This window comes from Natator depressus, chromosome 2 (assembly GCF_965152275.1).
Source record: "Natator depressus isolate rNatDep1 chromosome 2, rNatDep2.hap1, whole genome shotgun sequence".
NCBI lineage: Eukaryota > Metazoa > Chordata > Testudines > Cheloniidae > Natator > Natator depressus.
The window spans coordinates 41,621,466-41,645,937 of NC_134235.1; the positions used below are offsets into that span (position 1 = coordinate 41,621,466).

Below are 24,472 nucleotides of genomic sequence, written 5' to 3' on the forward strand. Positions count from 1 at the left end.
CAGAGCTCCTGTTTACCTCATATAAACCCAGGATTATTCAATGTGGGTCTCTGGCCCCCTTTAATGCCTTGTCAATTAAATGGAATTGACTGGCCTTCCATTTTGGCTTGCTGTTCTCCCAGCTGGCACAACTCTGCAGCTATCACACTCTTGCTGTCCTGCTCCCCTGGATCCCTATGCTGCTTCAGCCTCCCCATCCCCAAAGTCATGGTAGCCGGTAGATAATTGTCTAGTCATGAGGATAAGGGGAGCTGTGGCACTGGCAGTATCCCTGGTGGCAGGAGTCTGTTCTGAAAAGTGATATTAACAAACATACAAGTATCACTATTCACAGCAGGCTTACTCAGGCCCGGCAAGCCTGGGGACAAATTAAACTCTGGATGCGGGGGTCAGGGGGGGCAGCGGGGGGACAGAGCCTGAAGGTGCATGGCTGGAGCCTGGCCCTGGGGCCCGCCACTGCGCATTAGAGCCCAGGACTGGAGCCAGAAGCCCCACAACCAGAGCCAGGCCCACCACCCCAGGGCTGAAGCCCAAAGCCTGAGCCCCACCACCCCTGAGAAAGTGGGGAACTCACCAGGTGCCTGCTCCTCCAGCGTTGTGCCCCAGGTGTTTCCAGAGGGGGGAGGGTCCAACCTCTGGTGGCAGCCCCAGCAATCAACACCAAGGCAGTGCATCCAGGAGCAAGAGGGAGGGGGAAGGGCTGCTGCTTTGCTCCCTCCCCCTAATCATAGCCCAGGAGGTTGTGGCCACAAGAAAACCCCCTGGTGGCTGCATGCAGCCACAGTGGCCTCATTTGAGCAATGCTGGACTAGGAGCCAGACATGCCAGTTGCTTCCAGGAGCCAGGGAGCCTGCCTTAGCCCCGCGGACCAGGAGCCGCCTGAGGTAAGCGCTGTCTGGCTGGAGCCCGCACCCTGAAACTCTCCCACACCCCAACCCCAGCCCCCTTCTGCACCCAAACTCCTTCCTGGAGCCTGCATCCTGCACTCCACACCCCTCCTGCACCCCAACCCTAGCCCCGAGCCCCCTCCTGCACCCAAACTCCCTTCCAGAGCCTGCACCCTCTCCTGAACCCCAAACACCTGCCCCAGCGCTGAGCCCTCCTGCACCCCAAACCCTTCATCCCCAGCCCCACCCCACACCCCCAGCTGGAGCCCACACCCCCTCCGGCACGCTAACCCCCTTCCCCCGTGAAAGTGGGTGGGGGAGAGCGAGCGACAGAGGAAGGGGGGATGGAGTGAGTGGGGGTAAGGGCCTCAGAGAAGTGGTGGGGCAGGGGTAGGGGCAGGGCCTCGGGAAAGGGGCGGGGCAAGGGCATTCGGTTTGGTGGGATTAGAAAGTTGGCAACCCTAGATCCAGCACCGCTGCCTGTCCAGATGTACCTCACTGGGCCCACTTTCCTCGCCCCCACATGCTTTAGCCAATGGCCATCTCCAAGGAAAGGGAGACCTGCAGTCCTCATATACTATTCTTCCCTCAATGAACTAGCCCGGGGACTGCCAGGCAGAGCCTACAACTGCCACCTCCTTAGGCTGTCCTGGGTGGGGGTGGATTTTGTAGTCCTGTCCCCCGTAGAGAGCATTGGATCCAGTGTGACAAGTGCACTTACGAAAAAAAACACCTTTGTATGCACAAATGGGGCTTGTGAATGTAAAAATATGGGCATGACAGGTGCAGCTGCAAAAATACCTATGTAGGTGGAAACAGCTTTGCAGGTAGCAAAAATGTACATGTAATGGGCGCAGCTGCGAAAAAACCCTCTGTGGGTGCAAGCGGCCTTGTGGGGGGCAAAAATGTGACTAGCTGCAAAGACAGGCTTTTGTGGGTCATGCCCATAGTTAATAATCTGGCAGTGATAGTGCTGAACCTGCAGGGACCACTGATTAACAAATAAATGAATGAAATAAATAACAATTACGTTACAGACCATACACAATATAGTTCTTTTAAAGGCCTGTCGCAATGGAGCAAAGTGATCCAAAAACCAGAACGAGTTCAGTCGTTGCAGAAAAGAGCTGAGGCAGGTATTAACTATGCTTCTTACCATGCTGCAGCAGCTTTTTCTACCATCAGTAGTCGTGGCCGAGTGGTTAAGGCGATGGACTAGAAATCCATTGGGGTCTCCCCGCGCAGGTTCGAATCCTGCCGACTACGAGCCGTCGGCAATAACTTTTGGCGGGACCCCTATAGCCGTCCCTGTTTGTGCGGGTGACGCGGGGGAGGTCAGGGCACGTTTTATTAGTTTGCTGGAGAGGAGGGGCAGCACCCGTACCCCCGAAGCGCGAAGCCTTTCCGCGGAGGCGCGCCCGGCACCTGCCCCCTCCCACCGTGGCGCGCGTGCCCGCGGGCTCCCTGGCAACCGCCGACGGCGCGGCGATGGCGGACGATCTGGACGCGCTGTTAGACGAAGTGGAGACCAAGTTCTGCCGCCTACAGGCGCTGGGGGCGGCCGGGAAGCGGGACCGCGGCGGAGGCGAGGAGGCGGTCGGGGAGCGGGACAGGTTAGCGGCGGGAGTGGGTGCGCCACGCTCGGGAGAGCCCGGTGCGGTCTCCCGGCCCCGCCGTCCAGGCCCAGGACTCCGTCCCTGCCTTGGGCGTCGTGTATGTCCCCGGCAGCCTCCCCCGGGGCGCCGCGCGTCCCCGGCAGCCTCCCCCTTCCCCCTGGGCGCCGCGCGTGCCCGGCAGCTTCCTCCGGGGCGCCGCGCGTCCCCGGCAGCCTCCCCCTTCCCCCTGGGCGCCGCGCGTGCCCGGCAGCTTCCTCCGGGGCGCCGCGCGTCCCCGGCAGCCTCCCCCTTCCCCCGGGGCGCCGCGCGTGCCTGCGTCCCCGGCAGCCTCCCCCTTCCCCCTGGGCGCCGCGCGTGCCCGGCAGCTTCCTCCGGGGCGCCGTGCGTCCCCGGCAGCCTCCCCCTTCCCCCGGGGCGCCGCGCGTGCCCGCGTCCCCTGTAGCCTCCCCCTTCCCCCGGGGCGCCGCGCGTGCCCTGTAGGCGCGGGCGCTGCTTGTCCCTTTTCTGCTCCCGCCACGTTCCTGGGGGCTCCCTGTGGCCTGCAGTCGCTGGGCTCTCGGTCCCTCGCCCACACACACTCCAGTTACTGGCTCACTCTCTCGGGCCTCTCTAGTCTCTGGCCTGGGCTCCCTCCCTCTTCCCCCAATCCCTTTGCTCCCTGTCACCTGGCCATCTTGGCCCAGGCTCTGCTGCTTGTGCCCTGGGGTCACGCTCTGGCCCTGGGCTTTGTAGGCCCTGACGGAAGCCCCTCCGCGTGCCCGCAGCGTGCCCCGTGGCTGAAGTGCCTCTTAAAAACCAACTTTGCCAAGTTGGGTTTATCAGGAATCGGCTTAAAGAAGAAGGGAGATCAGAAACTGAAAGGAGGGCTGAGGACACACTTCGCCATCGGCTGTTGGCAGGTGTCCCGTTCACTCTGGGCTAGTGATGCCCACGTTTTGGAGTTTGATGACAGGCTCCGGAGATGGCCCTTATCTCTGCTGCCTCTTGCCTGCATCCATGGCGGAGCGGCTTGCTGGCTTTGGTGCTCTGTTGTCAGCGTGTGGCTGTGAAGTCACAGTGAGAGAATTTAATGTCAGGAAAACTAGATTATGCAACGATTGTTGTTCACATACTGAAAGTTTTTCTGAACATTAAACTAAAGCAAGTTAGAAATTATGTGGCCAATTTTAACATTGGCTTTCATTCTGTTGGTGTCTCAAAAGAGAGAGTTTTGCAGCCAGCTGAACCTGAATAATAGTAGACTCTGCAGTAACTAATGTGGTTTATAAAACGAGAAGTGTAAATCAAATTTTAGAGTGTCTGTCATACACACTTTTGTAATGCTCTCTGCTGAGAAAACTGAGTGTAGTTTGATTTAAAATTAGCTAAACAGCAGTATCAGTGCACTAGTCACTGGAATGCAACAAATGTGGTATTGACATCCTCACAATATGAAACATCATGAAATAGGTCCAAAATCATGAGGAAAAAATTATATCATGATTTTTGGTTTGTCTTTTGATTTTTGAACTTGCCCAGCCCATTCACAGTGTGTGTAGGTGACAAGTAGTGTTGTCTCCTCCCCCAAATTCATTGGGTACAGTGATTTTGGCCCCACTGTAGTAGTTGTCACCCACTCATGCCTGTCCCCTACCCAGCAATTAATTCTACCCTCAACTTCTAAATCAGTCATGCACCTGCATTTGCCTGGCCTGTCTCCCAGCCCCCATCACTTCAACCCCATCTGCCTAGCCCCCATATCTGTCTATTTCATTCCCCCCATTCCCCACCAACCTCACCTCTGTTCCTCCTGGGTAGGGTTGCCAGGTGTCCGGTTTTCTACCGGAATGCCCGGTCGAAAAGGGCCCAGGCAGCTCCAGTCAGCACTGCCGACAGGGGCGTTAAAGTCCGGTCAACAGCACAGCGGGAGCCCAGGGCTAAGGCAGGCTACCTGCGGCTCCTGGAAGTGGCTGCCAGGTCCCTGCAGCCCCTAGGTGCATGGGCAGCCAGGGAAGCTCTGCACGCAGCCCCCGCCCCCAAGAGCCGGCTCCGCAGCTCCCATTAGCTGGGAACCACAGCCAATGGGAGCTGCCGGGGTGGCACCTGTGGGCCCATGGGCAGCGTCCAGAGCCTCCTTGGCCATCCATGCACCTAGGGGCCGCAGGGACCCAGCGGCCACTTCCTGGGAGCTGCAGTAAGCACTGCCGGGACCCCACACCCCATCCTGTACCCCAACCCTCTGCCCCACCCTGGAGTCCCCTTCCCGCACCCCAAACTCCCTCCCGGAAGCCCACATCCTCTCCCGCACTCCAACCCCCTGACACAATCTGGAGCCGCCTCCTGCACCCCAAACCCCTCATCCCCGGCCCCACCTCAGAGCCTGCATCCCCAGCCGGAGCCCTCACCCTGCACACACCCCAGCCTCCTGCCCCAGCCCAGAGGTGTCTCCTGCACCCTGAACCCCTCATTTCTGTTCCCCCCCAGCCCACACCCCCAGCCCAGAGCCCATCGCTCCCCTGCACCCCATCCCTCTTCCCCAACCCAACCCCCTTTCCCAGGGGCAGAAGAGGCCAAGACAAGCTTCAATTTGTCTGTAAAAGTACCAGGACTAAAAATACTCCATTCAATGATTTTGCACGTACTCTGGTGCCCTCCCTTAACACATATGAAAAGGAGTACTTGTGCACCTTAGAGACTAACAAATTTATTTGAGCATAAGCTTTCGTGAGCTACAGTTCACTTCATCGGATGCATGTAGCTCACGAAAGCTTATGCTCAAATAAATTTGTTAGTCTCTGAGGTGCCACAAGTACTCCTTTTCTTTTTGCAGATACAGACTAACATGGCTGCTACTCTGCTGTCTTAACACATAAGTTGGAGTGTAATGCTAACCACTAGTAAAGATAGTGGTATCTTATTTGGAAGTTACAGTTGAACCAAAGGCTAAGGGCGTCACTCAAGGTCAGTGCATTGTGGTAAACAAATGTTATTTGATTATTGATTATTAATAGTGGACTAGCAAATTGGAGGGATAGTTCAGTGGTCTGAGCATTGGCCTGCTAAACCGAGGGTTGTGAGTTCAATCCTTGAGGGGGCAATTTAGGGATCTGGGCCAAAAATTGGGGATTGGTCCTGCTTTGAGCAGGGGGTTGGGATTAGATGACTTCCTGAGGTCCCTTCCAACCCTGATATTCTATGATTCTATGAAGATACCATACTTGAAAATTAACTAACCTATAAACTGTACAAAAATCAGTCACCTAATTTTGATTAGTAAAATAAACAAACATTCTGTGCAAACATGAATATGAACTACAGCAGTACAATATTTATTAGCAAGATATATAAAAAGTTCCCTGTGCTATTTTGTAATGTACAGTGAAGTATGTACTATCTACATGAAGTATGTAACCTGACTTTTAGTGGTTAAACACTAGCTTATTCTACAGTATACAGAATGTTGAAATCACTCATATCATTCCAAAAAAACCCAAGGCTGAATGTTACTGAGTCTGTAAATAGCTCATTCAGTTTCTTCAGAACAACATAGGCATTTTTAATCTCTCATCTCCACCATCCTTACCTTCCAAATTGTCATTTAAACCTAGGATTGTCAGTTGGTGTTTGTTTCTCAGAGAGAGAGAGGCAACCACTGGTGTTAAATGCCAACCTAGAGGCAACCATGGTGGAGATAAGAGATGTAAAAATTTTCTCTAATTGATCATTTGACCCTTATTTTTCTGTAATTGCTAAACTGTAATATTGTAATTGATCATTTAAGCCCTTAAATAGAAATATTCACAAATCTAAGCAGATTTTAGTGGGTTTAAAGTTAGATTCTTATTACTGTATTCTATATTTCCTGAAATACAGTACCATAACTACTCTGAACTATTCTATGCTTTTTCCATCTCAATTTATATTCTTAAGGGTCTTTCATATTGTAGGTTTTGTCAGGCGATTACAATAATTAGGTTTTAAAGCCATTATTTAGCACTTGTGTACGATGCAGGATTAAAGTTTTGTAGTTGTATTTTTTAATTTGTGTTAATTTAAAGCCAAATTCAGACATGATTTAAACAGTGTCAGATCCATGTCTTCAACAGCAAGTTGAACTGGTTTACACAAGGTATGAATTTAGCATTGAATGTTAAGGGATTGTCTCAAGTATATATAAGCAAGGACATTCAGTGAACAACAAAGCTGTCATGAATGGTTCCATATGTAGCTATCTATTATACTATAAACAAGTCTGTAAAATCATGCAGTGTTGTGTATCAAAATTTTGAAACACAAATTAAAATTGTGCTTCAGAAATTATTTGTAATTTGATCTGTCTGAAAAGAGTCAGGAATCTTAAGCAGATTTGTGTACTCTAAATTGCATTGACAATTTAGTAGTATGTGCAGATATTCAGGCTGATCTCTAATTTTCCTGTGCTCTTATGTCACTAATATTTCATGCCTTAGATAGTAAAGATATGTTAGAGGGAAAATAGCTGAATGTTTTTTAAATGTTTCTTGAAACTAGGTAGGTATGGTTGAAACGCTTGAAACTACTTTACCTGCTCATTTTACACAATGATGGATTTTCCTCTACATTTCTCAGATCAGCTAAAATACTAACAAAGGCTGTCGTTGATGAAGAGAGTATAGATGACATAATTAAAGATATCATTGATGAAAGCAGCTTTTCCAAAAAAACTGTGGTAAGTAGAGTTCTGAAAAATGCTGCATGAAGGGGTTCAGTTAGAAAGTTTTCAGAAAAGGGAGTTTCAGGGAGGTGTTTGTTTGTTTGTTTTTTAATTGTGAGAGAGTAGGTGGGTTTAGTGAACTTGGGAGCTCAGGATATGTGAACTGTGTGGAGGTTCAGAGAGCCTGAGAACCAGACTCTCTTCCTCAATAAGTGGTGCAGCATGGACAAGAAATTATGGAAGCTAAGGCCCGGATCCAGAAAGGGATTTAGGCATTGCAATGCTCAGCATCGTGGTGCCTAACTTTTAGGCATCTAGAAAGACACAGAATCAACACTGCAATTCACAAAGCCTGAGTTAGGTACCTGGGTTCCCTATACAATGACTGTGGAGATAGAAGCGCCTTGGAATGTGATCACAGAAGCCAACGTGCTAGTCAGGGAGCTGGAAATGCTAGCCCATGGGAAATTCTAAGGAGAGGTGTGTGTCCTAAACCCTACCACTCTAACAGAGATAGGCACCTATCTCTGCTAACAATCCATGATCAGGAACCCACCTCCTGGAGTCAAGTAACTTAGGTTCCACAGAAAATGGCGGGAAGAGGAGAAAGTGATGGTGTTTATAATTTTTAGCACAGAGGTTAGAGCACTTGCCAGGGATGTGGGAGATCCAGGTTCAATTCCCCTCTTTGCTAAAGGGGGAGGAAGGATTTTAACCGGCATCTCCAACCTGCCAGAAAAATGCTCTGACTACTGAGTTATGGGATATTCTGGTGTGGGGCTCCCCCAGTCTTTCCAGTTGAAGCTGTTCCATTATGAATAAGTAGGAAAAGAGTCATTGGAGCAGGGGAACTGGACCTTAGTCTCCCACCTCGCAGGTGAGTGCCCTAACCACCAGGCTACACAGTCATTCTCTCTCTCTCTCTTTCTTTCTTTAGCAGGAGAGATTGAGGGAGCCTGACACATTGCCTAGGGATACCCAGGGTTGTGAGGCACCTCGCTATCACCTGCCATATCTATGCCTGCCATGGTAATCCCCAACTCCTCCAGCCAGAGGCAACACAAGCACTCCCCTCTAGGCCTTACAGGCCCCACTGTTACTCTACAGGTTAGTGATAGATACAGTCCAACCTTTGAGCTCTCCAGGCATCTTCCTGGAGTGTTCAGCTCCTGGTCCACTGGTATTGGCAGTATTCACAGATTCGCTGCTTCCAAAGAAACAGTACTCATCAGCTTACCAGTTCTATCTCGTATCACCTCTCCACTCAATACACAGCCTTTCGATACACTTGATTTCACTGCAAACATAAGTTTATTTAACAAAGCACAGATTCAAGTAATAGCAAGAAGTAGTACTGGAAACAAATGTTTACATATAAAATAAAGTTATAATGCATTCTTGAGCCTAGACTTATTTACCAAGGTACTCTCATGTCTTGTAGAGTTTGGCTCACCCAAAATCCTTGCAGCGCTTTTTAGCCAGCTTAGCTGTGATACTCCTTTCATGAGATAAGCATGCTGTCCTCATGCCCTCACCCCCCAGATATATCGCTCCCATCCTTTGTCTTTATTCATAGACAGGGCACCCCTGCTCATTGTTTCGTCCTGTGAATTTCCTCTCTTGTAGATTTCAAAATCTCTTTTTTTGCCTGTGGCTCAGTATGCAAATAGGCCTACATTGTGAGCCATACCATACACAAATGACTAGCCAAGGGTGATAGGTATCTGCTGCCTCCTGTCTGAAAGGAAAATTTTTGAGGTGTTTCACCTCCTGGTGACCGTCCTTAACTCCAAGATCTTAACAACATAAATTTTAGAATAGATACATAACTCCTTAAATATTATCCGCACATACTTTTTGCAATGATGACAGTGACCAGTGGGCTACTGGCTCTTGGTAGAGACCTCACATGTCACCCTTTGGTGAACTGTTATGCTTATATCCAACCCAGGGGATCCCTGTAAAACCCTATGCACCCCCTGTGCCTTCTGCCATTTGGCACCAAGAAGTCCCTGGGTTATAAGCCCAGTATCAGAATATCCCATAACTCAAGTGGATAAACTCTAGATGAGCTGCTATTAGGGAAAACTTCAAAACTTTCAATTAAATGGTCTTGTACTTTCCAATTTCTTTTTCTGTCATTACCAAGATATTTGTCTAAATAGAAGCTTTCTCTTCTTCAGTCTACATCCTTCTACCATTTTATTAACTGAAGTTGCAGTCTGGTGTGTTAGTGTTTCATGGAAGCATTGTCTGGTGGTTAGCATACAGAACTGGGAATCAGAGTTAAATTCCTAGCTATGCATTTACTGTATAACTTTGGGCAAGTCACTTAGGCTTCAATTTTTAAGTGTGTCTACTAATTTTCAGTGCCACACGTGAGACACCTAGAAAGTGTTTTTTAAAAAAAAAAAGGTGCTGAGCACCCACAATTCCAGTCGGATAGATTTGAAAGATGTACATTTGGAGTTCAAGTTATTTGATTACTATCCTGGGCCAGATCATTATTCCCACCTGCCCCCCAACACCCAAATATATTTGTATGGAGGGGGCGGAAGCTGCTGCCTCCATTGCATGGGGTTCTCACAGAGCCCTCTGCAGAGTGGGGGAATTTGCATTTGGGGAGGAAATTGGGTGAGTTTAGGTGTGTTATGAGCCTGGTTCCCTATCTACCCATGGGTGGATCTGCTAAAATTGTGATGCCTTTTGAGAAGAGCCAAATCACCGTGATGGGCAACTTGCAGTTTTTCTACCCTCATTCCAGTTTCCATCAGAGAGATTTCTGGCCCTTGCTTCTTAAGCAAAACTGAATGGCTGTGTATGTTGCTGTAATGCTGCCTGGTTCTCTCTCTGTTTTGAAATAGAAACTGACATATAAATCTGCAAGTCCCACATCTGAAAGAAATAGTGCTTCCATTCAGGCTCATGGTAAAAGGTAAGTGAAGAGTGCTGACCTGAATACATAAGTGTGTAAATTCTATAATCAGTCTAGTAATGTCTACTATTTAAACTATGATGACACTGAATTACAAAGGAACTAAGTATTTAGGGGAGCTTTCGTAGGAGAAAGGACAAATAATTCAGCGTTTTGTGACTCCAAAGAGCAAAGGAAGTTTTTCATTCATTTAATAGATTCATAGATTCCAAGGCCAGAAGAGACCATTGTGATCATCTGATCTGACCTCCTGTATAACACAGGCCATAGAACCTCCCCCAACATAATTCCTTTTTGAATGTTTAAAAAAATCCAATCTTGATTTAAAAATTGCCCCTAATGGAGAAACCATCACAACCTCTCGGTAAATTGTTCCAATGGTTAATTACCATTAAAAACTTACACCTTATTTCCATTCTGAATTTGTCTAGCTTCAGCTTCCAGACATTGGAGCTTGTTATACTTTTGTCTGCTAGATTGAAGAGCTCATTATCAAATATGTGTTCCCCATGTAGGTACTTTTAGCCTGTGATCAAATCTCCCCTTAGGCTTCTCTTTGTTAAGATAAACAGATTGAGCTCCTTGAGTCTATCAGTATAAGGAACGTTGTCTATAATGCTAAATTAAAGTACTAAAGATTACTGCAGTTGTAAATAATCTTCTGCCACATGAAAAAGCATTAACAGTTCAAAATTAATGTTCTGTTTTACTTTTCTGTATTTATTTTAAGTCCCTGTACTATCTGGTGAATACGTTGCCCATAGTAGAGTGTTTCTGTGACTCTTGCTTATGCACACATTGAAAAACTTTTAACTCTTATATGCTCCTGGATGTTCAGCATAAGTCCAATAAAGTAACACTTATTTTATAATTACTGTGCTTTACAATTCTAATGAAAATAATGGACTTGCTGAAAAGGTACATGCGCTCATTGGAGCATGACAGACTAGGTCAGATCAACTTAGGTTATTATTATGCTACTTTTCCCAAATGACTTTAACTAATTTTACATTTCTCTGTTGAATTCATGTAGCTGTTGTCCAGTGTATCTTGGCGGAAGCTCTACACCACGTGGTATAGGAACAAATATTTCGCAGAGGTAGGAAATCTGAAATCTGAAAGATACTGCTCTATTACATGTGGTTTATTTCATGAGTGTGTTTTAGAGACCTCTTGAGAGCTTATCTGCTCAATATTGACACTAAAGATTCTATGGCCCTTTTTATAAAAGTAGGGTGTCCCTGGCTCTTATGGTATCACCATTTCATTAGTTCTGCGGTCATAGTTATCCAGCTGAGGCCGGACTTGGATTTTTAATTAAAAAAAAAAATCAGTTCAAGTTTCAGACCATCTTTAGACATTTTAAGGAAGGAAAAAGCATGCAAGGCAACATTTTTCCTTTGCAGGTAACATTTAAAAAAATTAAATAACCCATCAACTTACAGCAAGTCACAAGAAATTTCAGCCCAAAGGGAATTTTCTTCTAAATCGTGTTTTTAAAGTGCTTATAACAAACAGTGTCTTCAGAACCAGAATTATGGGCCAGATCTTGACTCCTATGCTAAGGATTTGCACAGGGATTTTATGTGGGAGACCGAATCTTTCCCTGTAAAGCCACTTTGGTGCCCACCAGCTTCAGCTGTGTATGTGACCTTTACACCCCTCACCTCAAAAGGCAGTTTTGTTTAATGGAACTACTTAGTTGTGGTTACACAAGCCATGCAGCCACTCAAACTTGCTTAGAGAGAGGAATTGTGGAGTATTGCGCCTTACTGTGCAGGGGAAGCAGTCTTCCTCAGTGGCCTTTTCCAGTGTGACCTTTAACAGTGTATCTGTAGCAGTTCAGTTGCTTTTGAGCCCTGTGCTGCATATTATCCTACTGCACTGCACTAACATAGCTCTACAATCTAGTAGCCTAAATGTAGTCTTCCGTATTTTTCATCAGGAAGAATTGACAATCTAGCCCAAGGGTTCTCAAACTTCATTGCATCGCAATCCCCTTCTGACAACTAAAATTACTACAAGACCCCAGGAGCCAGGGACTGAAGCCTGAGCCTGCCCGAGCCCCACTGCCCTGGGCAGGGGGGCCAAAGCTGAACTGCAAGGTCTTCAGCCCTGGCGGGGCTGTAACCTGAGCCCTGCCACCGAGGGCAGTGGGACTCAGTCTTCGACTTTGGCCCCAGACCCCAGCAAGTCTGAATGCACTGAATGAGGCAGTGGAAAGTATGGTATGGGCTCATGTAATTAAAGCATGTAGAATGCCTGTGCATGAGAGGGCACCTTAGTTCTGGAATTTTGTAACTTTTGAGCACTTGATTTTGAAATCTTAATATATCTTTGTAATAAATCACTGATATTTGATTATTTTACTTTGAACAGAACATGTGATCAGCTACGTTGTACTGCCTGTGACTTCCATGTGTCTCATTACAATGACTACCAGTGGGATAAGTCATGTGATTATCTCTTTTTCAGGTATGCCTCAGGTAGACTTGAAGTTAGTATTTGGGGTACTATGCTTATCAAAAATATACATTTTAATAGATAAAGAACCATATTTATTGCTGGCATAATCAGGTGATATTCCATGTAAATCAGTGTCACTTTCACTAGTGATGAATTTGGCCTCTTGTGTTCTATTGCAGTATGTCTCATTCATGAATAAAGTAAAAATATGACTGTCCTTATGTATATTGCCACCGTGTTTTGGGTGACAGACTTATTGCTTCTGTCAGGTTTTTTTCTCTCCACTGTTAAGTACCGTGCTCATGCTATGTATATAAGCTGTTCAGTGAGACTCAAGCACTTTAAAAGCCTTTGTTTTAAAAATGTAGAAGCTTGACTGAATGCAAGGTTTTCCATGGGAAAAAAACCTTGGACCAATCACTTTAAAAAAAAAATTTTTTTTTGTTAAATTGTGGTATTTCTCCCTCTCCCCCATCCCAGTGGGGATTTGAAGTCCCTGAATTTGTCCTTTAGCCAGTTTGACTTGTAATTTCTCTAAAATCTTTCCTGAAGACCTCACTAGGTTGGATTGTAATTACAAATAAGAGGTTTATTCCTGATTTATACATGGAATTTAAATACAGTGCATTCCATTTATTTTGATAAAATCTGTTTTGATCAAAACTTTGTTCTCTTAAAATACATTGATCAGGTTAATTGGATGTTCACATTGTTTGTGTGAACACCAGGGTGTATTGTAGCTTGTAAAGAACACTAACACCTTATAATAATAACACATTAGTAAGTCATCTTGTTATTAATAGTCTCTTTCTTGTTATGTTAGGACGTCCTTTGTGTTCCCTCTGATCCTAAGAATCGATAGAGAGATCCTTGGTTTTTTTATTAATGCAAATTATTAAAAATACTCTGCATTGATAAGTTTTTGATATGATTCTTTGGTAACTAGAGAGTTTCATGAACTAAAAGGCAGAATGTATATTATTTAATGTACAAGTTATTCTGTTCCTGAGATTTTGAATGAATAAAATAAAGAATTTAATCAAGTGAAAGGCATTGTCATCAACTATTTCTAATTTGATTAAAATGTGTAATCCTCAACATGATGTTCAGCAATTTAGGCTAACCTGGACTTAACAAAGCAAATTAGGGGATTAAAGGTGAGAATGAACCAGTTACATACCAAGCAGAATAGACAGAGGACAAATATACTTAGGGCACGTCTACACTACAGACTTAAATTGACATATGTCAGGTTGACTTGCAACCACCACAGTAATTACTGCAGAGGCTGATGTCCACACTACCCTCCTTCTGTTGGTGGTGTGCATCCTCACAAGCCAGGGCTCTCAATTCCCTACTGGGAACCAGCTCCCCCACCCCACTCCCAGGCTTCTTGGCTCCCTGCTCCTGGCTGGGAGCAAGGGACAGCCTCCTGGGCTTCTCAGCCCCCCCCCCCCCCCATGGCAGGGGGCGAGAAGCTGCCTGGGCTTCTTGGCTCCCTGATCAGGGGGCCTCTGGGCAACAGCTTGGCTGGGAGCTGGGGGAAGCCAGGCTCTAGCTACCTGGCTATAGTGTGTACACTGTAGGGACAAGGCTATAGTGTGTACACTGACATAATTAGGATTAATGGAAAGAGCAGGCTAAATGTCAGTCATGGTTAACACATTAAGTTTACATTTGCTTTTTGAAATAACTGACTTTTATACTGGTCCTTTGGCTTCTTCATTTGTACTGCTGGATGCTAGCGTAGAAGTAACCTGTGATTTGGTGCATGTTCTCCCTAATGTCTATCTGTTTGTATTATGAAATGTGATCCCTTTTGCCTTCTACCCTGACCTGTTTCACCACAGACCCCCGTAGTGATTAACTTGCATATGCTATTTTCTGACAGCAGAATGTCACTGTGCATATGGATTCATTTATGATACAAGTGAACCAGTTTAAGATACTTAGGATAGCTGATACTGTATGAATCTAAACTAAATGAATACTTACAACACACTTCAGATTCACTCTCTAGACCAGATTGACCCCTCTGTAGGTTATTCCCAAGTAGGAGAGCTGAAACTACATTAGTCTACTTGGTATTTCTTTCTGACTGATACTTTGGAGGATGGAATTCTCTCCTCTGCAGAACCAGCAGAGGACTAAACCTACAAAAACTTCAGGTTTCAATACACCTGCAAACAATAATGACAGTACATTGAGACCTTTACTTAGGAAAGCATTATATTCAAGACAGCACTTCAGCACATGTTAAAATCCCACTAAAGTTAATGAGACTTAAGTGCACACTTAATGTCTAGCATATGTTTAAGTGTTTTTCTGAATCAAGGCCCAAAGCTTGTTTCATGACCTAGCATCTGGCCTGAGTGCAGGAATGGCTGTTATTGCACTGGACTCTCCCTGTGGCTCCTGTCTCCGTGGGGGTTTTATACTGCAGAGGAGGAAGAGAAAGCAAGATGCTCTGTCCCAGTCAGAATTATACATCATTAGTGTTTCTTGCAGATTTTTTTTCGTGGGGGGAGGGAGGGAACCAATGCTGCAGAGAGTGGCTGTCTCCCTTCCCCCTCACCTCACCCTTGCTCCCTCCCCACCACAGACCTCAGTTAGCATAAACCACCCACGGAAGGGATTGACATTATCACAGTACAAAATGTTCCTTTTCTTCCAACTGATGTAAGTAAAAACAATATAACAGGAGGATTTTGACCCAATAGTTTGCCTTCTTGAATTTTTATTTGCTAGAACATTGTGTTGCTCTCGTAACAAAAAAGTTAAAGTGACCTGTATACATTTCAGAGCAGCCCATGGCTGATTAGCCTATAACTCATAATTAAACCAGAGATGCTATTGCACTATAACCTCAGTACTTACCATGAAGGTGATTTAAAAATTGCATATAAAAAGGAGACTGGCATGTTAAATAACCTCATTCAGCATTGCATGGGGACTTTATAGTTACTGTAGTCAAAGCTCCTACAATGACAGCACCTGGAAATGCAACAGTCCATTAACCGACAGGGAACTGGTTCTGAGGGCAGCAGTGCTGCATTTACTGGGGTGGCTGTGTGCTTCTGGTCCTCCTTCAGGTAAGGAAGAGGATTCTCAACAACTGCTCTGGCTCCAGTAGATAAAGGACCACAACCACTACACATGTTCTTAAATTGTATGTGATTTCTCACTTCAGATATCATGATAGTGGAAGAAGGCGGTGAGGAGAAGGAAAAACAGTCTTGAGAGCTTGTGGGTTGGAAGAAGATAAGTAGATGTAGGCAACAGGACCAGGAGCCCGTAGAGTAGCTAGAGAGGAGTAACACTGCTGTTCTCACTGGCAGTTTCCTGCATGCATGTAGACTTCTCTAGAAGCAAGAGCTGTCCAGCGATCTCATTAAAGTGTAATGCACCTAGGATGCTAAAAATTTGCTTTAAAAACAAACAAACAAACAAAAAACAGATGTAATAAGGTGTCTTTATAAAGCTAGTCTGTTAGTGATTTCAGCAGAATTGGTTTCAGCAGAATGCCATGGGCTAAGATCTTTTCTCAGCTTCACACACAACTCCCGCTAAAGTCAGTCCCAGTGTATGCACATCCAATGTCAGAATTTGGCCCCATGGTGCTAAGTGCTTATTTTATAGAAAAAATGAACTTACATGATACTAAAGTGAACTTATTTGATTGACAGGAATAACATGCCTGAACTCAGTAAATTAAGAGCAAAGATGATAAAGAAGAAGGGATCACGGGCTTATGCTTGTCAGTGCAGTTGGAGATCCATTGGTGAACTAACTGACCTCCGAACAGACCGGCAGCTTCGTTGGGTCTGTGGTAAACATGTAGAATGAAGTCTTCTCACATATTTGGTATGCGTTCCTGTGTGAAAACAGACTTTCAAGTCAAACTGACTTCCTTTTAGCATGCATTTCCCACTCCATTTTCTGAGAACACAAAGGAACCTGAATGTTTTATCTAGAACTAGATAGTGACACTGAATTCAGAACTGAACATTTTTCCTCTCACTGTAACAGTCTCATGAATTAAGGGAGTTCATAGAGGAAACAGCCAGCTTGGAGGCCTTCTATTCCCTAGAGTGCCAGCTACAGGTGACATTAGAAGTGTTAATGATAAGTGGGCTTGATGCGCTCCTCCCCTCATGCCGTTGGAGGGAGAAGAAGCCAGTGAAACCAAATGGGGCACAGAAAAAGGGAAGAGCAAGAGCCCCTAGGTACGGCCCCCTGAGCCAGCAGAAGTCTTGTACAAGATCTTTGACTCCATGGACATGGGGAGCAGCCATGCCCTGTGGCACTCTTTCAGAGCTGACTGGCTATCCGCATGAGAACTAATGCTCTTCCTCCCACTCTGCCTGTAGCCTTATGCAGGGGTGGCAAGGTTTGCAGCCCAGGTAGTGAGTAGTCGTACAGAGCCAAAAGAACGAGGACAAGACCAGCTGTCACCACACAGGGCTTCACTTTCCTTTACCCACAAATTCCCAAGAATGCAGATTTTGGAGACTCCCATCCAAACTCCTTAGTATTCACTACTCTTTGTTTTCCTCAGAGCCCTTTGTCCAGAGTAAGACGTTCCGTGGAGACTCTGAGGTTTACCACTTAGTTTCTTTGCCTGGTCTCTCCTCGCTCTTTTGGTTGCACTGCAGGGAGGGGACAGTATGGACCTGAATTATTTAACAATATTCAATTCAATTTTACAAGATAAGTTGGGGAAATTGTAGCTCTGCAACAGTTAACAAAGATGCTCACATTTAAGAGTGCAACAAGATATATCCCAACTGTCCTTGTCTTTGGGTTTTTCAGTTAAAAGCTTCATTTCAGAAATACTACACACCCCAAAAGTGTGACTTGCCCATTGAATTCCCCCTTAAAACAGCTCCCAGTATCATGTTAGTTGGCGAGATGATTTGATTTAATATTAATGTCATAGCAGCTTATAAGCCCTTGTTTTCTTCACTACCTGCATATATGAAATATGCACAAGTATTATGTATGGCTTGTTTTTTTTCAGCACTGGAAATTATCATATTGAAAAATGGACTATAGTTCAATTTCGGCAAAGGGGATGGGATCATTTCATACAGTGATGTAAAAGAAAATGGAATGAAAACACTGTACTGAAAATATTTTTACTATTCAATAAAATAGTATTCTAAGGATTCATTGAGAGTTATTTGATGTATGCAATTTCATGTATACAAAGTGGTAACTGGTTTTTAAACACCTGTCATACTTTAATTACATCAGGAGAAATATGAGGAGCAAACTGCAGTAAGCGGATGAATGAAGCAACTCAAAGATTGGAAATTACTGTCATTAATTTCTTGGGGCGATGGGGGTTGTAATTAAGAAATCCTCTTAACCAATCTTATAAAAATTGTCATGAACCTAAAGTTCTGGATAGGTGGTTCTAATAAATGGAAATATTCCCTTATTAGCAAGGAGAATTTTCTTGTCTCTTCTGATGATACTGTATAGTTATCTTCATTTAACTACTAAAGACAATCTTTTCACATCCTTGGCCAAATGGTCTCTGTGGTATTTTGGTTGCAAGTAAAATTTGGTAAGTTTTCTGCTGGTTGGCCCTACTGTAGATTTGATCATTCGGTCCTTAGAAAAATTTCGTAAGAAAACTCGTAATGAGTGTGTATCATCTGCAAGTTCACTGCTATTGGTATTTCAAGGCAAAGTTCCAGCTTTTAGAGAATATAGAATTGCAGGTTCCAGAAAATAGGCAAACGTAGAGATCAGTTGATGGACTAGTTCTGAAACAGCTGTTAGCAAGACAACTCTGCTTACCTGACAACCCAACATGAAGAGCTTCACCATCCTCGGCTTGGATTTGTAAGGGGTAAGTATTCCTCGGTTTTCTTCAGATGAGCTGAGTGGTTTACAGGCTCAGAGAGTGCTAGGTGGGATTGGGGTAAGACGACACCTACAATCAGACCATGATTTATTGAAGATTTATTTATTCTTTAGGAGAAGGAAACTTTCCACTCTTCCTCTAGAGGGAGTTCAGGTCAGCTCTGCATTTCAACAAGTGATGAGTTGCTTTGGTTTTGTTTGCCTAATTCAAAATTATTTTAGAGGAACTTCCCCTAAGTCTTTGCTACCCAGTATTTGGAAGGCACCTCTCCTATATGGAACCAAATATTCAAGACTTCTGTTTCTGATAATGATATGCAAGATACACAGCTCTCAAGCTGACCTAGTAGTAGTGCTCTGGGAGATGTGGGTTTGCTGACTAGTCTCTCGTTTCCAGATTCAGCAACACCTGTCAGGGAGCTCTATGGGTATGTCTACACTACCCGCCGGATTGGCGGGCAGCGATCGATCCAGCAGGGGTTGATTTATCGCGTCTAGTCTAGATGCGATAAATCCACCCATGAGCGCTCTCCTGTCGACTCCTGTACCCCACCACCGTGAGAGGCGTCGACGGGGGAGCAGCAGCAATCGACTCACTGCGGTGAAGACACCACGGTAAGTCAATCTAAGTACGTCAAGTTCAGCTACGTTATTCACCTAGCTGAAGTTGCGTAACTTAAATCGATCCCCGACCCCAGTGTAGACTAGGGCTATGAGTGAAGCTAAGCCAGTAAAGAACAGGGAACCCCGGTCAATGCTTTCAGAGCTAGCAAGCAGAAACTAGGAAAAATTATGTGTTAATGTAGATGGAAAAAATAGGCCTGAAGAGTCAAAGGTGCTAATGAGACCCTGTCACTGTCCAACATTATACACTGTTAAAACAAGGTTTGGTATACAGAGACCTCAACCTGCTTCAGCCTATGGCAGATTCATTAGAAATCCTCTTAACCTAATATTAAAGATACAGAAAAGAAGGGAAAACAGTTAAAGCATTTGAAACTTAAAGAATTAAACAGGCTCTCATTTTAACAACATCCCTTGTTCCCTTTACTTTAATTAGAGACAGTTATTAAAAAGGAAAAAGCCCCTTGTGAGACAGTCTTTTAGATTATATCAAAGATGGTAAGAACTGTCCTTTTTGGGGAAAAGAGAAGTTAGCGGAGATGGGCTGCAACTGTTGTGCAAGCCCAATCCTGTTTTTAAGACAAGCACCCAAAAAGGGAGAGAAAAAGACAGAAGATGTAGCTTCTCTGGTGCTAACTTTTACTTGTTACCTCGCTGCTTGAGAAACACAAACACAGCACACGGTCTTATCAACCGCTCTGAGACCTGGCAAACTTGTACCAGCATCGAGCTGTTTAGGACATTGCTTTTAGCTGCTTGTCTGGTCAAGGGCTTACAACAGTGTTGCAAAATACGTAGTCTTGGCCAGCTAAGCCAGACTTTTTGTTAGGCAGGAACAAAGAGGAGAGAAGAAATAAAGTGGAGAAGGAAAAGAACACATGGGTGAGAGGGGATAAACTCTCATATCCCAGTTGGTGGTTGAGTTTCAGCCAGAGCCAGTAGATGTGGTGGTGTCATGTGGGTCCCTCTCTCTGCCCTGATCTGGTCAAGACATCTCTCAGGATCAGAATGACAAATGCCTGGGGCCCTAGCAAATAGTGGGATGGCAGACTCAGACTTTAAGATCAGAAGGAGCCATCATGATGCTCTAGTCTGAACTCCTGCACGTTGCAGGCCATAGAACACTCACCCACCCACTTCTGTAATAAACCCCCTAGCCTCTGATGATGAAGCTTGCTCCTTCCTTTTCTCATGTCTCACAGTCAGCCAGCTTCATAGTAAGCCATCTTTTCCCCCCCGAAGTAGGTTTTTAGGTTTGGGGTTTTTTTGGGAGGACTCCGAAAGGGAAGTGATGGGCAGAATAGCCCATCCTCTCATTTTGTCCACCAGTTAGGCCTAATTTCTAACACACAAGTTTTGGTTCATTTCCATCTCACACTGTTCTTGTTAACCAGGCATGATCTTCATATACAATCCTTGAATTATAAGGAGTAGGCCTCTTCATTTGAACTAATTCAGTCTGTCTTTTTTTGTACCTTTCCCCATTATCATTTATATTATAGGTTATTGTGACATTTTATGAACTTGCACTCACTTTTCACAATTGAGCTCACAATTAGGGTAAATTAATAGGCCCAGTTATTACAACAGTGACTAACAATGTAACTGGAAAGTGGAGGCTACCGAGGGGGAGAAAAAGGGGAAAAGGCCAAATGTGACTGGCTGCAAGAAGGAAGACTTTAATCTTCAGGAGAGTGAAGGATGAATCTATTTACAGTACGAATCAGCTGTTCTCATAGGTCACCGTACACTTCATCCTCTTGCAAGCTAAAAACATTGTGGAAATGGTGTCTTATTTCTGGGTGGAGGCAACTATCAGCTAATAGCACCAGCTAGTACCAGCAGGGATATGCTGCAAACATACAAGAAACAGTGAAAATTCTAGAATATTGGGGGCACGGGTGGCCTCTTCTTGAAGATGTGATTAGAAGCCTGAATACTCAAATGAAAGAATCCTACCATTCATAGTTTCTTCCTCAAGGAGTCTAGCTACTTGTCTGTGCCCTTGGTTAGAATGGCAGATATAAGAGCTCATCACAAGTGAAATATAGGTACAGTAATTACAAAAATAGTGTTATTGCATTTTGATTTGTATAAATGTTTTTATTTACAGTTACAACATTTCATGTCGTTTTAGATTTGGGAATAGTTACTACATCTGCAATTTAAAAAACTAATTCTTAGTTCTCTTTGAAGGGGGAGGACTGGAGTGGTAATTCTTGAAGAGTGACAGTCCAATCCATGTGCAATCTTAAAATACTTCATATATCCCAGCTTTTTGTTAATATCTCCATGTAAAGCACCTCATCTCATCTGTAAAGTGCAGTGCAATACCTAAATCCCCCAGGTCTGGAAAAGTGCTTTATTTAAAACAAACAACAGAGAATTGGTGTACAGCATGTGTGCTTCCATTGGAAACACAATGCATGAAACAGATAACAGAACAATAGCCAAGGATCTTCTTATAGACTTCTGTAATGAATCTTAGCATCAGACCTGTGGAAATAATCCAAGGTAGAACATAGCTCTAAGCATAGGGTTTTTTCAGCATTTTACATAGGAGTTGTTTCTCCCCTGCAAAGTTACCCTTCTTCTCAGAGGAAGCTGCTCCCCTCCGATCTAGATATAAAACCAAGAAAGGGGCCGGGCTTCATGTGGTTTGGTCTTTCCCAAATTTAGCTGCTTTCTGGGTGTAGTTTATAACCAGAGGATATAAAAAGTTACTCATTTAAAAATGTCATTCACTCAGTCTCCCATTTTGTATTTTGTCAAATGGCTGTATTACAGAGAAACACTGACTAATATAAGTGTGACCTTTGTCTTCCCCCAATTGTTGCTTTGGAAGAAAGAAATGTTACTGCTTATACCTCTGGAAAAGACAAGAAGAAAGCATAGGACTTCTGTTTTGTTCAGATCACTCCCCAGCAGAGATAACATTGTCCTGCTTTTGAGGGTTTTGAACTAAATGAGAAATAAAGGGAGGAGAATAAAAATCCATAACAAAAGCATTCACTTTGAAATATCAGAAGTTTAGGCTTCATGTTCTATGCCCTGGTCTACACGAGGACTTTAGGTCGAATTTAGCAGCGTTAAATCGATGTAAACCTGCACCCGTCCACACGATGAAGCCCTTTATTTCGACTTAAAGGGCTCTTAAAATCTATTTCCGTACTCCACCCCTGACAAGTGGATTAGCGCTTAAATCGGCCTTGCCGGGTCAAATTTGGGGTACTGTGGACACAATTCGACGATATTGGCCTCCGGGAGCTATCCCAGAGTGCTCCATTGTGACCACTCTGGACAGCACTCTCAACTCAGATGCACTGGCCAGGTAGACAGGAAAAGAACTGCGAACTTTTGAATCTCATTTCCTGTTTGGCCAGTGTGGCAAGATGCAGGTGACCATGCAGAGCTCATCAGCAGAGGTGACCATGATGGAGTCCCAGAATCGCAAAAGAGCTCCAGCATGGACTGAACGGGAGATATGGGATCTGATCGCTGTATGGGGAGAGGAATCTGTGCTATCAGAACTCCGTTCCAGTTTTTGAAATGCCAAAACCTTTGTCAAAATCTCCCAGGGCATGAAGGACAGAGGCCATAACAGGGACCCGAAGCAGTGCCATGTGAAACTTAAGGAGCTGAGGCAAGCCTACCAGAAAACCAGAGGGGCGAACGGCCGCTCCAGGTCAGAGCCCCAAACATGCCGCTTCTATGATGAGCTGCATGCCATTTTAGGGGGTTCAGCCACCACTACCCCAGCCGTGTTGTTTGACTCCTTCAGTGGAGATGGAGGCAACACAGAAGCAGGTTTTGGGGACGAAGAAGAAGATAGCTCACAGCAAGCAAGTGGAGAAACCGGTTTTCCCGACAGCCAGGAACTGTTTCTCACCCTGGACCTGGAGCCAGTACCCCCCGAACCCACCCAAGGCTGCCTCCTGGACCCGGCAGGCGGAGAAGGGACCTCCAGTGAGTGTACCTTTTAAAATACTATACACGGTTTAAAAGCAAGCATGTGAAAGGATTAATTTGCCCTGGCATTCGCGGCTCTCCTGGATGTAATTCCCAAAGCCTTTGCAAAAGGTTTCTGGGGAGGGCAGCCTTATCGCATCCTTCATGGTAGGACACTTTACCACTCCAGGCCAGTAACACGTACTCGGGAATCATTGTACAGCAAAGCATTGCAGTGTATGTTTGCTGGCGTTCAAACAACATCCGTTCTTTATCTCTCTGTGTTATCCTCAGGAGAGTGAGATATCATTCATGGTCACCTGGTTGAAATAGGGTGCTTTTCTTCAGGGGACACTCAGAGGTGCCCGTTCCTGCTGGGCTGTTTGCCTGCGGCTGAACAGAAATGTTCCCCGCTGTTAGCCATGGGGAGGGGGAGGGTTGAGGGGGTAGGCACACGGTGGGGGGAGGCAAAATGCGACCTTGTAACGAAAGCACATGTGCTATGTATGTAATGTTAACAGCAAGGTTTACCCTGAAAGAGTGTAGCCACTGTTTTATAAAATGTGTCTTTTTAAATACCGCTGTCCCTTTTTTTTTTCTCCACCAGCTGCATGTGTTTCAATGATCACAGGATCTTCTCCTTCCCAGAGGCTAGTGAAGATTAGAAAGAAAAAAAAACGCACTCGTGATGAAATGTTCTCTGAGCTCATGCTGTCCTCCCACACTGACAGAGCACAGACGAGTGCGTGGACCCAAATAATGTCAGAGTGCAGGAAAGCACAAAATGACCGGGAGGAGAGGTGGCGGGCTGAAGACAGGGCTGAAGCTCAAATGTGGCGGCAGCGTGATGAGAGGAGGCAGGATTCAATGCTGAGGCTGCTGGAGGATCAAACCAGTATGCTCCAGTGTATGGTTGAGCTGCAGCAAAGGCAGCTGGAGCACAGACTGCCACTACAGCCCCTGTGTAACCAACCGCCCTCTCCCCAAGTTCCATAGCCTCCACACCCAGACGCCCAAGAACGCGGTGGGGGGGCCACCGGCCAACCAGCCACTCCACCACAGAGGATTGCCCAAAAAAAAGAAGGCTGGCATTCAATAAATTTTAAAGTTGTAAACTTTTAAAGTGCTGTGTGGCATTTTCCTTCCCTCCTCCACCACCCCTCCTGGGCTACCTTGGTAGTCATCCCCCTATTTGAGTGATGAATGAATAAAGAATGCATGAATGTGAAGCAACAATGACTTTATTGCCTCTGCAAGCGGTGATCGAAGGGAGGAGGGGAGGGTGGTTAGCTTACAGGGAAGTAGAGTGAACCAAGGGGCGGGGGGGTTCATCAAGGAGAAACAAACAGAACTTTCACACCGTAGCCTGGCCAGTCATGAAACTGGTTTTCAAAACTTCTCTGATGCGTACCGTGCCTTCCTGTGCTCTTCTAACCGCCCTGGTGTCTGG

General features: G+C 45.3%; 2 protein-coding genes and 1 non-coding gene across 4 annotated transcripts; all 3 read left to right on the forward strand.

The window, feature by feature from the left end:
• The first annotated feature begins 2,071 nt into the window (after positions 1-2,071).
• TRNAS-AGA (transfer RNA serine (anticodon AGA)) lies at positions 2,072-2,153 on the forward strand. Its single transcript has one exon. It is a non-coding gene; the product is annotated as a tRNA-Ser (tRNA).
• A 156-nt stretch (positions 2,154-2,309) lies between these two features.
• Positions 2,310-19,065, forward strand: CFAP418 (cilia and flagella associated protein 418). Of its 2 annotated transcripts, none has more exons than XM_074944072.1 (7): positions 2,310-2,500; positions 7,091-7,190; positions 10,040-10,110; positions 11,144-11,209; positions 12,490-12,585; positions 16,263-16,440; positions 18,848-19,065. In XM_074944072.1, exons 1-6 carry the CDS (start codon positions 2,376-2,378, stop codon positions 16,420-16,422), a joined length of 618 nt encoding a protein of 205 aa, XP_074800173.1. In that variant the 5' UTR covers positions 2,310-2,375; the 3' UTR covers positions 16,423-16,440; positions 18,848-19,065. The 2 variants fall into 2 exon arrangements, with proteins under 2 accessions (XP_074800173.1, XP_074800174.1); XM_074944073.1 differs by lacking the exon at positions 18,848-19,065 and adding an exon at positions 17,597-17,911.
• LOC141982214 (uncharacterized) lies at positions 18,928-24,090 on the forward strand. Its single transcript, XM_074944071.1, has 3 exons — positions 18,928-19,065; positions 22,653-23,040; positions 23,630-24,090. The coding sequence occupies exons 2-3, from the start codon at positions 22,656-22,658 to the stop codon at positions 24,016-24,018; spliced, it is 774 nt and encodes a 257-aa protein (XP_074800172.1). The 5' UTR covers positions 18,928-19,065; positions 22,653-22,655; the 3' UTR covers positions 24,019-24,090.
• Positions 24,091-24,472: the final 382 nt, after the last annotated feature.

What these genes read in the sequence shown, in the direction of transcription:
- LOC141982214 (XM_074944071.1), top strand. Translation starts at nt 22,656, where the DNA reads ATGAAGGACAGAGGCCATAACAGGGACCCGAAGCAGTGCCATGTGAAA. An exon ending in AGGCGGAGAAGGGACCTCCA is followed by an intron (nt 23,041 to 23,629) that starts GTGAGTGTACCT and finishes TTTCTCCACCAG; the next exon opens with CTGCATGTGTTTCAATGATC.
- CFAP418 (XM_074944072.1), top strand. Translation starts at nt 2,376, where the DNA reads ATGGCGGACGATCTGGACGCGCTGTTAGACGAAGTGGAGACCAAGTTC. An exon ending in GCGGTCGGGGAGCGGGACAG is followed by an intron (nt 2,501 to 7,090) that starts GTTAGCGGCGGG and finishes TACATTTCTCAG; the next exon opens with ATCAGCTAAAATACTAACAA. An exon ending in ATTCAGGCTCATGGTAAAAG is followed by an intron (nt 10,111 to 11,143) that starts GTAAGTGAAGAG and finishes GAATTCATGTAG; the next exon opens with CTGTTGTCCAGTGTATCTTG.